General features: G+C 40.0%; 1 protein-coding gene across 1 annotated transcript in view; it reads right to left on the reverse strand.

Annotated features, from left to right (window-relative positions):
* GPLD1 (glycosylphosphatidylinositol specific phospholipase D1) overlaps positions 1 to 16308 on the reverse strand; it is a 586386-nt gene that overhangs the window by 181479 nt on the left and 388599 nt on the right. The window contains exons 17-18 of the mRNA XM_078685714.1: positions 7550 to 7706; positions 5141 to 5279 (exon numbers count right to left, since the gene is read on the reverse strand). Of these exons, the coding sequence (XP_078541840.1) occupies positions 5141 to 5279; positions 7550 to 7706 (296 nt within the window). The remainder of the gene's footprint in view (positions 1 to 5140; positions 5280 to 7549; positions 7707 to 16308) is intronic.

Below are 16308 nucleotides of genomic sequence, written 5' to 3' on the forward strand. Positions count from 1 at the left end.
ATTTACGGGATTTTGGCGTAGGGCAGCGCAGCAAGGCACCTTGCTGTGCTGCCCTATGCCAAAGTGAAAGGACAGGAATGAACTGTGTTTATACATATAGTGCATCCCTGTCCTTTCTCCCTGCCCTGCTGCCATTTTGGCAGCCTAGTGCTAACGTAGACACCTTCCTGCACAGAAACAACCCTAAGGGGCGTCTTACTCCTTGTATGTGTGCTGCAGAAATTCGCCTCACCTCAGGAGGCGCAAAGATGTGGCATTTCCCCCGGTTTACATGATGTTGTAAATCTGGGGCAGCGTCAAATTCCATGGGTGTTGTGTGGTAAAACCCACCTCAACGCCCATGGAACGCCTCCCGGGTGCAGATTAAGGCGACGCAGCGATTTGCACAACATCGCCTCACTCATGAATTATGAGGCCACTCAAAACCATGCAGGGTGGCTTTGCATGGCTTCATAAATATGATACAGAGCCCTGTGCCATGCATGTACCACTTTACATAGTGCAAAATTGATGCAGGGCTCTAGTAATTAAGCCGCTAAGTGCTTTCCACTTCGAACTTTCACTGAACACTACAGAGCTCAAAGGACTGTTGATGTAGAACAAGCACAACATCTTTGGAACATTGGCGCTTCACAACAGACAGGCTCATGGAATGGTAGTTAGACATGCTGCAATAAACAGTAATAAGTCATTGTGGTCTTAGTGCTGGTAGGATAGTTAACGCTGTCCATTTAAAACAATCATCCGATGATGTTTCCTGGTAAAATCAGGGGAAAAAATTACAAACTTCCTCTAGGAACCTGACTTCTGTGTCCACAGATAGTCCATTGTTCTACGAATGACATCCAAACTGGGGTGGACTAGGTTCCTGAGGATACTATTGATGGAGCTGCATTCCTTAATGCTTTATCCACTGTATTTAGGTATTTTATGAGGCTCACTATTACATGCAAATGTGCTCCTCTCAGGAGATAAACAATGACATTGTGATCTGATCATAGACCCTGATTAACCAGGGGCCTACGGAGAAGATATATTCATTCTTTTAGAATTTGAAACAGTGTCTCCTGATACATACAGCATAAACACTTGTTGGTGGATGATTGGGGCACCCAGGGTAGAAGAAAATCTAATAAAGAGAAGCTGTCCATCTGTAGTTGCTAGAAAATAATTTTGTACTAGGCAGAAAATGGTTCAAAGAGATACTCTTGAATGCCTCTTTGCGCATAACTATCAATGTTGAGGTGGATGTGCTTTCTTCTCTTAAAATCGAGTCAATTCATCTTGATGAACGCTACATGAACTTCTTTATTTAAAGCTGTTTTAAACTGAAGGTGAGGAAGATGTTCGGTCCACAGGGCAGCGATACCTTTAATTTGAATTCCTTTGTGAGGACATTTAACCAGGAGTTATGGGTGTGATTACTGCTTGGAGACTTTTCTTCAGACCAGATTAAGGGCCTGATTTAGATCTCTATGGACAGTTTACTCCATCACAACATTGACGGATATCCCGTCTGCCGAAATATAAGTCTCATTATATGCTATGAGATTTATATTTTGGCGGACTGGATATCCGTCACCGTTGTGACTGAGTAACCCATCTGCCGAGATCTAAATCAGGCCCTAAGTTATTTAAGGATCATGAGTTGCCCACTCTTGTTGTGTGCATATACTTCAGGAAACTGGCCTTCTGGGCGAATTGTTATCTGGGCCAGTGATGTATTGCGTGGTAGCCAAAACATAGACTTAAAGATAGTGCTCTGTGCTTTGTTCAAATCGGCTCTGAATCTCTTTGGGTATTCCTCTGTGCCTTACACAGGAAAGGGAATATGCTTTGTGCTGATAATCTTCAAGATGTGGGCCATTTTGCAGTTTGGAGCATTGTTTGAAAAGTAAATTGGAGGCAATGCAATTTTGGGCTTCAATTAATTTAGATCTATTAATTGGCCTCCTTTATCATCCAGCCAACATCCAAGTATTTGTTAGATTTAGTCAAGCAGTGCTTATTCATGTACCAGGTACCTATTTTTTCTGCCAAATATTAAGATGTTTATTTTTCTAAATGTATTGTCATTGCGTTGTTTGTGTAATGCATCAATCAGTCTGTGTAGACCCATCATCGTTTGACCTAGAAGGACTACATCATCTGCATAGAACAGCATGGTCATGGATTTATTTGCAGGTTTTGGAGCAGGGCTGACGGCAGAATCCAGTTCAGGTAGCAGGTCCCAGATGTTCAGGTTAAAGAGGGCTATGGCCGGTATGCACCCTTGTTTGACACAGTGATGGGTCTTGATGTTCAATTAATCAATCAAAAGCTTTATTCGGCTAAAAGCCATAAAAGGCAGATACAAAAAACATACAGAGATAAATATCTTAATAGATCTCATCCTAAAAACACAATAGCATGATTATTTAAACAGTGTTCCAATTTAAGGCAGACTATAAGAATATCATTAAGTGTTGTGCATAGAACAGAGAAGAGTATCATCACGTCTCACAGGTCTAGTATAAAACCAACTAAAGAAAGATCATAAAGTGTCTTGTGCATAAACAGTCGGAGTTAGCAGCATAACACAATCAAAGGAGCTCAGAAAATAGCAACACTCAAGATAATACATGATTGTTTCTTGACGAATGACATTTCCTATGCTTAAAAACGTGCAGAATGTAGTTTACAATGGACTAAAAGATGGAAGAGGTTGCAGAAATGACATAGCTGTCTTATGATCTTCAATATTAGTATCCTTTAAAAGTGATAGCAAACGATGTTTCTTAAAAGAGCAATAACACAAAACATGATCAAGTGCAAAGTTGATTGCACAGAAAAATTCATCACATGGACATGGGTCAAGAGTCATAGGTTGGCTTAAAGGATCAGGAAACACCACCAAGGTCGTGCAAAGTGCTAAATCTCAACCTGGTTAACAAGGCCCGCTGGTAGTTCTTACCTATCCAATTAAGGTAAAGTTCAATGATGGATCCGAAATTCAAAGGGCTGTACAAACAGACCGAACATTTGTCTGATTCAGTGCAAGCTCTAATATGTCTCTTCCACATCCCAAAATGATCTTTGATGGTCTGGTGCGTAGCTGGGCAAGAGGATCAGGACATTTGTGAAAGTCAGGAAAGCGCAAAATATTACTCATGTTTTTGATGTACATTAACCAGGGGATACGGGTAGCCTTGTCTAAATGCATAGCTTCCCTGATCATAGAACGGATGAAATTGGCTTTGGGCTTTGTCCAGATTGCTAGCCACAAATGGCATATCTAACAATTCTTAATTGAAAAATTCCAATATGCTCCATCTCGAAATCTGAGACCTAAATCTCAACTTCTTTTTTAAATTCTTCATATAAAGTGCCAAAAATTGGGGTATCTGAGCTTTTCAAGCCCAGGATCCACAAGTCTGAAACAGCATACACTCAAACTGAGCTGAGACCGGTTAGCTGATTTCTAGAAAAGCGTTTAATTGTTGGATGTTCAATAACTAGTATTTTCTCTCTTTTTATTAATTGATAGAGCTACCTGCATTAGTCGGAGTCTAACTATCCCCAGGAGACTCATTGTGTAATTCACGCTCACAACATGACCAAATGAATTGAACACATAGGCTCACCCAGCACTGTTTTTCATACTTGAAGTAGTAGAGGTGCTAACAATCCAACACCTTGGGAGTTTCTCCTCATAAAGTCCCACCAAGGTGTGCGTATGGCAAAATATATGTCATCAGCATGTCTACTGAGGGCCTGTTTGTCATGCATACACTTCTGTAATAAGAGCAGGCACAAGAGCAACGGGGATTCCTTCATTTCTACACCCCATGTAAATGAAAGAACACCTGTGCATTTGGTGCTATAGACGGAGCTCAAAATCTCATTTTGTAAAACCAGGGTGCACAGATCCACAATGAATAATGCCTTTTTACACATTGATCGCACCATCCAAAATAGGGTAATGAGCAGTGCATATTTTCATTTGGACAAAGTCCCATGCCAATGGTTTCCTTCTCTTTCATAGGACACAATGCACAGTCCAAAAGAAAGGATGCAAGTTTTGAGACCTGGTGATCTCGCAAAAAGACAGAGGGTTTTTGTGGGGCTTGTATAGAGACAGAAAGTTTTGGACCACTCTTGATGCCTTTTGTTGAAAATATATTCAGGGACTGTATCGCTTTATCGGAATCTCTGTGGCCCATTCCCCCAAAGTCAGAGAAGATATTAGCCAGCTGTCAAAACTGTAACACAACACATGGCACTGGTCTGTCGTCTTGCCTGACAGAGCAGTGCCATGATTTGTGAGATGTCCAAAAAGAACAATTGATGGACAGAATGCAGAATAATATCATACATTCACCTCAGTGCAGAGATCTGGGCCTAAATCCATTGTTTTCTTGCTCACCATGCCATTCCAGTTTGGACCCAGCCATATGTAAGCATCCTAGGACCGGTTTCTTGTTTCCGATCCAGGGAGGACCTGTCTTGGCAGTTCGGTCTGGACTGTTCCCATGAAGCACAGAGTCAAGACTGATTTGCATATGGCTAGGTCTAAACTGGGGTGGCGTGGTGAGCAAAAGAACAATGGATTTAACCCAGATCTCTTGACTGGGGGTGTATGATTTATTCAGAATTCCGTCCATCATTTGTTTGCGTAGCACATGATTTGTGAGATGGTCTGTGCTTTGTGAGATTTTCTGTGAGATGGTCTGTGAGAAGTGGTTTGTGAGATTATCTGGTACTGCACAGAACATCATACAGGATAAAAAACATGATTTTGCACTCAGGACATAGAGATATATGAACAGTATTACTTTAAAGAGCATAATTGATCTACCTCAGAAATAGGATTTGTTTCCATATGCTGCTTCAGACGTAGAATTGAAGAACGCTTAGCAGCTGTTTGCAGATTTTAATTCAGAATGGTCTGCAAAGGTTGTGCGTATAAGGATAGGGTCCGCATTGCCAGAGGAGACCTTAGGTTCACAATTCTTTTTTTTATAAATTATGAAACAAATGTTACCAGCTCATGTTCTAATTCAACTAGTGTGCATGTGCATACTTTTTTGGCAAACCAGAGCTTGACATTCATTATAGCTCAAGTTGGCCATTGCATTTTATCGAGATCAATAGGACATACCTGCTGTTGCTCCAGGTTGGACTTCCAATGAACAGTAATGTCTGCTTCCCCAGCTTATGACTGTGAAGTGAGTACCCAAACCATGCATAGTCTTTTTCACCACTGACCATCCAATCAGCTTGCTGTAGAGACAGGCGACCTAAAGAAAAGAAGAGAAAGTTAATTACCTGTAACTATGGATTACTTAGCCTTGTGGTGCATTCATCTTGCAACCATTGATAGAGTTCAGTTCACAAACTTTATTCGGATAAACATTGTATCCATAAAAGTGCGACAATGGTTAAAAATGACAGAAAAGAATAGTAATGCATAATAGTAAGAATTACAGTTGCATAAACACAATATCATGAAATTTAGATGCCAAATTAAAACAAACATCAGCAATAATAAATAAATCACTAATATATAAAACCAATCCATTCAATGATTATGAGATGTCCGAGGATAATTAAAACTCAGTAGTTAAGCATTGTCCTGCGCGCCCTGGTAGCAATTCTCAAAAATGTGCTCAGGCGAAAAACCAACCCTTCATCAGCCAAGGCAAGCATACATGAATAAGCAGAAACCAGACTGATAGGCCTACTCTTGTTAAAAAATGGGAGAAGAAGCCACTTGATATATTTCATGTAGTATTTGCAGAAAAACAAGAAGTGCTGGGTTGACTGGCCACTCACTCCGTCACATGGACAGGGTAGTGAATCAAGTTTCGGGTGGTAACCCAAAGGGAAACACAATGCACATTTAACTGTCCCAGCCCTCAGCCGGAATAAGAGGCTCCTTTCCCAACAACTCATGGGTAGAGTGAGATCATTTGGCAGGGGGTAGCAGTGCCGTTCGTAAGCCATATAACTGTAAACAGAGGGTTTCTTTGATTCCAACACAGTCCTTGCAATGCTGTATGACGAATAGAGAGCGCTTCTAAGTTCTTTTTTATTTACAGTTTCGGCTTCGCTAGGATTTAAGAAAATGCAGGGCTTATTAAGGCTGCATAAGCTCTGATACACTCCAGATAACCAGGGGATGTCCATCCCCTTCTCACACTTCAGACAATCTGTTATAAAAAAATTTGTTAATGTAGCTGCCTGATATATGATACTTTAAACTCTGATTGGGTGCCCCATTTCAATATCTTGCATTTATTTACTCAATAATCTAGGAATATTGAAGCTTAATCAGCGATTAGCTTCAGACTTCATGTTTCATTAAAGCGATAATGGCCTCTTAAGTGATGCTATGCAAACTAATGATGGACGGAATGCTGAATGAATCATACATTCACCCCCAGTCAAGAGATCTGGATTAAATTGATTGTTCTTTTGCTCAACATGCCACCCCAGTTCAGACCCAGCCATATGCAAATCAGTCTTGACCCTGTTCCTCATGGGAACAGTCCAGTCCGAACTGCCAAGCCAGGTTCCCTGGACCTGAAACAAGCATCCTGGGACCGGTTTCAGGGTAGGGTTGTGCACTGCGTGGCAGACACTGTTAGGTCGCTGCTACACAGTGCAGCTATTTACAGTAACTTTCTCTATGGGAGCTTGTACTGTGGCCGGTTTCCGACCGCCGCACATGCTCCCATGGGGAAATGGGAGTTTGTGACCGCATCATGTGTGGTCGCATCGTAATTGTGGTGTCAGACAGCCGACCTGAGGAAACTCACAGTTTCTAAACCGTCCTAATTAGGGCCACAATGGATAACCATGTAACTTGGTCCTAAATTACCAATGAGATCATCTTTTGACATCATAAATCATGAGGCTGATGGCTGAGGGGTCTGTAAGTTTCACCAAAACCTAGAAGTGGCAATAGAAGTCTACATTATGTTACCTCGATGTACTTTTTAAATTACATATGTATTTTGTGACCGCTTTAGAAGAGTATTTTTTTGAACAGAGAAGTGGTTTTGAAAACAGTAAGTGAACATCTAGAGTATACTGTATGGCTGTCTGTAGAAAAAAAAGAAGAAAATAATTAGGTAGTTAAGAATATCGACATTTTAAAAAAGGATTCTTCGCTTTGCTAATGAAAACACATTGTCTGTGTAGAAGGGAGATATGGCCGAAGCTGTTCTATGGAATGTGCTGCCCACAATAGGCTGGTTGGAATTAGAATGTTCAGAATGTATTTACTTTTGATGAATAGTAAGTTGACTGAACAATGCAATGGACATTAGTAATGGTACGAAGAATGTTTTAGTAATTTAGTCTTTCTATCTGATGATGAAGTCCATTCAATCACACAGTTTGTGTTGGTATTTTAATTAGCACAAACATGTTCCCAAAAACGAACAACTTGTTACATGGTGTACTGACACAGCCATTTTCATTTTGCCCAGAGTCATGAAGGTATGCACTCAATACAATTAGTCCATTAGCCATCAAATACATATGGTGAGTATGCATATTTCACCTTTCTTATTCCTATTGGTGCTAGAATAAAAGGCAGCCACCAATCCTCTTTGCTCCCCTCCACCAGGTGCATATGGCGATCCAATAACAAGGTCCTTTAGGCCATCGCCATTGACATCAGCAGACAGGAGTGTCCATCCAAGGTTACAATATGTTTCCTGAAAAACAGCATTCAGTCTTATGCATTAGCTAATACACATCAACAAGGATCAGTAAAATATAAGCAGTATTTATTCAAGTGTTTAGTGTGTGTAGTGCTAGCTAGATCCTACAGCACAAAAGAGAGCTATAGAACAAAGCGACTACATAAGAATCATAGTATAACTGGTTTCAAAGTTTTGTTGTGACATTCTCACATTTTTTGCAAAAACAACTCAACTGAGGGGTGACAAAGTTCTACGTTTGGATTTTTGTGTGATAATGGTTACCTTCGAAATTTGTGCTGCAAATCTAAGCAAGGTATGCACTCACATACAAACGCTTGTCAGGTAACCCTCTTAAGGAATATCCTGGAAAGGAAAAAACGATGCTTGGGCATCAGCAGAGGGAAAGTGGGATATTCCTTTAACATTTCCCATAAATAAGGGGTAACGTTGGAGCAAGAACAAGTGTGCTTTATCTGTGGTTTTTCATTGGTACATTAAAGCAATTCTGTACTTAAGCATGCACAGCTAGAAGCGCCACCAGCCGAAATTAGGTTCAATAACTCTTTCATTCATGTATTTCCTTACATAAAACAAAAAAAAGGAACAAATATCAGACGTGTTACATAGTGGTGGCTTCAGCTAATAATTAAGCACTTAGGGTATTACTGGTCTTGTGTAAGTTCCAGGTGGAGGCACATCCATAGTGCCCTCTTTATGCCATCAAATTCATTTTGATTCCTGACACGTATCATGTCCAGGTTATTATAGGTGCTTCCCGCATATCATGGCAGCATTTTATGTTTTAATTCCTTTTTGATGTTTTAGTGATTCTACATGTGTCACTTTTATATCATTTCCTGTAGTGTTACTGGGTCAAAGCATCTCTGGGGCGTGGCTTGCGCACCGAAAAGGATGGGAGCAGACTGACAGAGCTCTGCACCGCATCAGAGACTATTGATTTGGCTGTCCGTCCTAAGCAACTTGAATGTGACCAAAAGTTAGGCACATCTTTATGAAGCCTTGGAGATGATTGGTACACCATTTCCGTCCTCCTTCTTTCTCTTGCTCGGCTGTAAATGCTGATTATGTGTGACTAGAGATTCTCTTCAGAGATGCAGCAGCCATTTTCTCATATGTGATGCCTTCGTTTTTGTCTTTTCCTCACAATTCAGCTGTCTCCTAATGAGACACGTTTCCTCAACCTGATACATATGCCATGACTTTTACCACTTCTGTATGTGTTATGGTGAACCTGGATTATTCTTTTATTTCTTCATTTATGGAGCACCTCATAACCTATTACCTGCAGCCTCATTGCTTACTTGTTGACAGCATTGTTTTCCATTTAATTTAAATACCTATTTACTTTGGCAACTTGCCTAGCTGCCTTCCCGAGTAGAGCTTGTTTATGACTTGGATGTACTTATTCCTAAAATCCAGCTCTCACTAGTGAGATTATATATATTTCAAAGTAGTGAAATACATTCCAAACACATTTTCCTAAATTGGTACCCACCTTTCTTTTTTCTTTTGTGAATCCGATAACAATAAAGGACTACACTGATCCTTGTTCCTCAATTTATTTTGCGCAAATACTTTTTTTCCTCTCTAATTTTTTTATGGGGAATCGTGGAAACTCAAATTGAATTTCAAATCTTATGCAACTAATTCTTATGACTCCATGGGTGCTAATTCCTATTCCCCAGTGATACCATGCCTTCAACCATTCCTAAGCTTAAATCTAAAATAAAACTTAAACAAGCTGGTTCTGCTAAAAGGCTTAAACAGGATCCCCATCTCCTGACAAATCCACCGCCTCCATATGTATGGAGATTTTATTGGAAGAAATACGAGCTCTTCATCATTTTGTAGTAGAAACAAATAGAAGAATCCAAAATCTGGATGCAAAGCGGTCTTCTATGGAATCTCATGTTGCTGAAGCCAATCAAAGAATTAACAACATTTAAAATGAAACTTTCAAGATAGCCACTATGCAGAAAGAAATCCATTCTCTTCAAAAACATTCTGAGGATTTGTAAAATAGGACTCAGCATATTTATCTCTGCATTTATGGCCTCCCGGAGGATATTGAAGGCAAACATACCGTTTCTTTCTTTGCCATTTTTCTGCTACAGCTTTTAGAACTTCCTAGCTCTACAGTTCTCAGCATCCGAAGAGATAATTGACTTGTCCTTAGACATTCTATCAGGCTTCTTCGTTTAAACCCAAAGGAATTATCTTATTTCTAGAAAACACAGATCTTCTCTTGGTTTTACAGGCTGCAAAATCTAAGAAACAATTACTGTGGTTTGAATCCACATTTTATTTTACACAGGATGTTGCCAAATTTAGAGTTGATAGAGGGAAGGGGTTTCTTTCTCTTCACCCAGCATTGAGAACCTTAGGTGCTTATTTTGGTCTGCTCCATTCATGCATTTTCAAGGTCACTTATAATTCAATTCGTAATTGAAGAAATTTGTACAAAACAATTCCAGTGCTTCCACGGAGTTAGCTGGTCCTACTCGTTGTTGATTCCAGTTCATATGTTCTATTTGTCTTGATATATGTTTCCCATTCTTTATAAATTGAAGTTTTTCAGATTTCCTTTTGGTTACCTCTTCTTTTCGTTATTTTAGTGCTCTACGTATTTTTCTCCTATAAGATTATCTTTTTCTCATTTTAGGTCTGGCTGTTTCGTATCATCCTTCATCATAATTTTGTCATTCCTTTTCACGGTTTGCAAGTGCACGTGGTTCCTTGATTCTCATCCTTATGATTTGTTGCCATGGCTCCTCCCCCTAATTTCTGATTCACACAGGTATATTTTTCAGTTACCACTTGAGTGGCATGTACTGTTTTCTTCTTCATGTTTTCTCCCTCTATCCCCTTTCCTTTTTTTCTATATTGCACCTCCCCTTTGCACCTCCTATGTTCCTATCCTTGTTCCTCTATTTCTCTTTCCCTATTGCCTGCATTTACCTTTTATTTTAGGCTCATTGTATTTTTCTCCATATTGCGTGATTGTTAAAATTCAGAGCTATCCCATAGAATGTTAAAGGTTTAAACCACCCAATTGAGGTACACAGAATTCTTTCTCACTTGGTACTATATGAACCTGATTTACTTCTCCTTCTGGAGACTCATGTTGCAGATACAGAAGTGCAGAAACTGAAATAATCCTGGGTAGGCACAGTTCTTGTCTCTCTCACACACAATTAGAAGAATGGGGTTGTTATTCTTTGTAGAACATATAGATGTTTCTGTTCTTTCCCAAGAAATAGATCCTAATGGTAGATGGATTGTTGCTGAACTTTCTGTAAATAAAATTCCTATTACAGTTTTTAATGTTTATGGTTCAACCCAGAATGATGTTTCATTTGGGAACGATACTGGAAAGAATTGTCTCCAATTTGATTATGAGAGTTTTGTTCTTGGTGGAGATTACCATCAGATTGTTGACCATTTTTTTCACAGACAATCGTTGGTTAAGTTTATTCCGCAGAAAATACACAAACAATTTTATTTGCTTATGTCCCACAGTTTTTTAGTAGACTCCTGGAAATGATGTAATCCCACAGCTTGTGAATATACCTTCTTCTTTGCTGTTCATAGCTCTCTTACCAGACTGGTTCATTCATTTGTTAGTAAACATCTTTCTCGAACACTTACTAAAGTAGAGATTGAACAGGTATTTATTTCAGACTATGCCTCGGTTGTAGCTGATTTTGATTTACTCCCTATCCAGACATTCTCTAAGAGATGGAAATTTAATAACTCCTTACTATCTGATGCCCAATTTTCCTCTTCCTTTACAGCATTCGCCACTGACCTTTCCTCCGTACATCAGAACCCTCCTGTACCTCCACAGTTACTGTGGGACTACTTTAAGGCTACTGCACGTGGCTTTATTATTGAGTGTGACACACTTGCCCAACTTTACACTTTATTGACCAGTATTTAAAAACTGGAACACAAATACTACTCTTCTAAATCCAATGATGTCCTGCATGATTTAGCTGCTGCCAAACTACACTTTAACAAAATTTCCTCTGACAATGCCTCTACCTACCTGCTAAAAGGTAGTTCTAGATACTATGGGGGTTGAAATAAAGTAGGCAATTGTTTGACCAATTATCTTAAAGTAAAGAAAGACCATAGCAAAATGTAATTCTTACAATCCAACACAGGAATTGCACTATATAAAGACTTGGCTAGTCCTAATGAGTTTGTTATACCCTGGAATGTAATACTAACAAAATAGATATTGATTATTTTCTGGCCTTTATTTTGATAAAAATGTAAATTGTTACACCGCCCTGGCACAGAACACACCAATGCTTATGGTCTGTTCAGGTTCTTCCACCTTAGTGAAAAGAACTCCCAGGTGGTTGGGTAGTTCTCCCTACATTCAATTGGAGGGGACATGCGTTATACCTGGCATCTTTTGGCGTATTTCCCCTGTCTTTTTGCTTTCTGCCTCCTGTTTTCAATGGAATGCTGGACTTCGTTTTGCTGGTTTAGTGCCTCTGCACACTTTTTCATTGCTGTTCAGTGTTAAAATGCAAGTGTTCCTACTGTAAATTGTGTTTATGGATTGGTATTTCCATGTTTGGCTTGTGTGATTTACTTCTAAGTATAGTGCACTGTGTGTGCCCCGGGCCAGTAAATCAAATGCTGCTAGTAGGCCTGCAACATTGATTGTGCCACCCACAGAAGCAGCCTTTCAAAGGTGTCTCAGACCTGCCACTACAGTGTCTGCACACAGTTTTTACTGCTATGTCAACCTGGCAAGTGCCCCCACGTACCAGGCCCTAAACATCCATTTTCTTACTTGTAAGGCCCCCTCAGGTAGGCCCATGGTACCCCCATGTTCAAGATGCAGTGTATGTAAAAGGTAGGACTTGTCCTGGTGTGTGTGACATGGCCTGATAGTGAAATACTGGCAATTTAATTTTGCCCCATTGACAGGCTATCTGTGCCATAGGCTATCATAGGAGTTGCTTTGTAACATCTTACAAGCTTTACTTACCTCTTATATTTTGTTGGCGCACAATTGTCATTTTGCTTCATTTAATGTAACGTTTGCTTTTGTATTTTGTTCACTTGTAATGTTCTCATGTATCAGTTCTGTTCCTATTGTGAAGCGCTCTGACACCTTCGGGTAAAGTCCGCGCTATATAAAAATGCATAAATAAATAAATAAATAAAATAAATAAATAAATAACCTTTGAGTGGGACAAGATAGAGAAATAGAGTTTAGTATGCCTGAACTCAGGATTTGAAAATATATATTTTAGTAAAGGTGATTTTTATATTATATGTCTGAAAATACCACTTTTAGAAAGTGGGTATTTTCTTACCTAACTATTCTATGTGCCTCTCCTGATTTGTGTATTGACTGTATGTGTGTCCTGCCTTTCATAGGTGACTCATAGTTGGGCTGAGTCGGCCTGTTCTGCATTTACAGTGGTGGGAGGAGTTTTCACTAACACCTTAATAGGAATTGTCCCTTCAGCACAATGCTGTCTATACCTCCTGTAGTGAAACTGGGCTAGAGTCGACAGAACTGGTTTGGGTTGGGCTCAGAGACCCTTTCCACAAAGAGAACAAAGAGTAAATGTGGTATAAATATCAGTGCCCTGACCCCAGGACTTTGAAGCTCTTTCGGATCTAGGGACCTGCCAATAAGAAGAGCTGGAGAAGCGGCGAGGAGGAACTAACACTTTGCTGTGTGCTTAGCTGTGTTGGTCTGCAGTGGCGGCTTCTGTCTTGGGCAGAGAGAAGGACTGGACTGAACTTTCTGCAACTTCTTTGTTTGAATTTCTCCAAGGGCTTGAGGTAGAGCTTGCCCCCTGTTCAAGACGTCTCAGGAACAGCAAAGAATTCAAGTTAATCTGCTACCAGCAATGGGAACAGTGGGTTTTGTGCAACAGAAGAAAAAGTGACCCAACACCGTCAACGACGCTGCTACTGGCTCTGTATCCTGAAGGCATTGCACTTCGCAGCACAACCCTGGTCTCATCAACAAACCTATCTGAAACTGCCAGCAGCCACTGCTTGCACCGTGAACTGCACTTCTCACCTCCTCGCTTCACACTGCCACCCTGCTATCTCCAAAGACGCTGCTCCACTCCGACATTGATGTCGCTGCATGCACTATGGTTTGAGTGCATTGCTCACAAGTTACACAATGCACTGCCCCATCCCACACCGCAGCCTTGGCCTACTGGTACCATCAACTCCAATTCATCAGCTGTTGACATCGCTCAGCAACAATGACGACACTGGCTGCACCGTGACCTGCTAGCACAGCAACGAGCACCGCACCACTTCCCACTTCAGTCCTGGTCTCACTGACGCCTCTGGACTTTGTCACCTAACTGCTGCCTGCACCACGACCTGAAGGCACCACACGTCACTGCACTTCACACCATAGTCCAGACACCCACTGACCAGAACTCCTGACTTCACCCGCACAGTGTTTTATCTGTAACGCATGTGACTTCAAGGGTCCGACTTCTCCTGCATCTACCTTCGGAACCAACGCTGGCTCTTCGAACCTCACTGCGAGGTCCCCGATGCCCTACATTTCTAAACATACTCTTTTGCTGGTCTTCCAAATACCGTAGCTGGCCTGTGACACCATAGTCAACCAGAACTGTTTGGATTTGTTGTTCATGCCGCTGTAATAGCCCCGGACAGAGCTATCGATTTCAAAGAACTGTATTCGAAGTCTCATTTTTGCTTATTGATATTCCTAAGAACTGTATGGTGGATTTTTATCATTTTTGGTCTTGTTTTGCACAGATAAAATATTGGATATTTTTCTCAAACTGGTTTGGTGTCCTTTTGTAGTGTTTTCACTGTATTACTGTTGGTTATGTGCAAATGCTTCACACACTGACTCTGAGATAAGCCTGACTTCTCGTGCCAAGCTACTATGGGGGTGAATAGGGATTATCTTAAAAGTGTATCCCCCTTATCCTGATTAGGAAGAATGGTCCCTACTTGTAGAGGGTCATAACATGCCAAATAGAGACCCCCATTTCTAACATAACCCAACCATGGATATTCGTTGTTTAGATTGCGATATATTTCCTATTGAAATAGTTTCTGCCCTTTATCTATTAAAAAAGGTAACATTTCTGGTTCTGATGGGTTTCTTGATGGGTTTTCTGTTTAATTATATTCCTACTTCTCTTTTATTCCATTACCAAAAATGCAAAATTTATTTCAAAGGCACTTTTTAGAAGTTGCCATTTGCCAGCAAAAACCCTACTTTATTCAAAAACTATATGCCCATTTCCTTGGTCAATGTTAACTTTCAAAATGTTTGCTAAAATTCCCGCTTTGTGTATTGAGTCTTTTTTGGCCCACTTTTTGGGCCCGAAAAAGCTGGTTTCATAAAAATTCTGATGGGCCGTGATAATACTAGAATATTCTTTAATGTCTTATGTAAAACATTGACTCTTGATTATCCTTTAGCAGCTAATAATGTTGATGCTGAAAACACTTTTGATAGACTTGATTGGACCCTTATGCTTAAAGTTTTGCAGTGGACTGGCTTTGGTAAAAAAACTTCTCCCCATAATCTCGGCTCTATACGACTTCCCAAAAACGTGTCATAATCAGTGGTGCAACTTCTCATTACTTTACTCTTAACAGGGGTGACCATCAAGGTTCCTACTGGTCTTCGCTATTACTTATGCTCACATTAGGACTTTTTCCTTGTAAAATTAGGCAAAATCTACTGATATCTGTCTTTCAATATGGCACGCATCATTCAAAACATACAGTTTGTTGACAAAATTAATCTTTTTTCTCAAATCCTAAGCTTTCACTAGTGGCATTATTCCAGGATATTCTTACTTTTTCACAAGTCTGTTGGTATAAAATCAACTTGGATAAAACAAATTCCTACCTCAAAACATATATTGTACCAAACAACTCATTGTACCCTCAGGTTTTACCTGGACCCTTAAAAAAATCAAATATCTAGGCATATGGTTCTCTAACTCCATTGACCTTTCTGTCTTCCTTACCCTTAAAGACCTTTAACTTAGAACTGAAATCCTAGGTTCACTTAGACTCCCGTATTCTCATCCTCGTGGGGACCTCTGGATTCAATCAAGCGGTGATTTCTGCTATTTTTCTTTATGCCTTATCTATGATAACTGTCTATTTTCGATTCCCTCTTATCACAGCTTTAATGGGATGAAAAGAGAACTCACCTTTCCTTATTTAAATTTAAAGATATTAGAACTGAGGTTGGAGTCAACTTCCCAGACTTTTAGCAATCTCATAAAGCAGTTTTACTTTGGTTGACTGTAGACAAATCTCTTATTTATCCCTTCTCATTCCCAAAATATATTTCTTGTTCTTCTAATTTGTCACACCCTTTTTCTCCAATCTTTGAACATCTTTCACCCTCTCACATCTCTACACACTCACTAAACTGAAATACCTTCCTCCAAGTGTCCATTTAGTTTAATAATCCTAGTAAACTTGACAACAGACCTCTCTTTTGGAGGTTTATGTTATTGCTAATGCTCAATTTCCTTTCCCCAGTTTCAACACAAATTAACTGTCCTTAATCTTTTCAATTCAAATTATG

The sequence above is a fragment of the Lissotriton helveticus genome, chromosome 4_1, assembly GCF_964261635.1.
Source record: "Lissotriton helveticus chromosome 4_1, aLisHel1.1, whole genome shotgun sequence".
Lineage (NCBI taxonomy): Eukaryota > Metazoa > Chordata > Amphibia > Caudata > Salamandridae > Lissotriton > Lissotriton helveticus.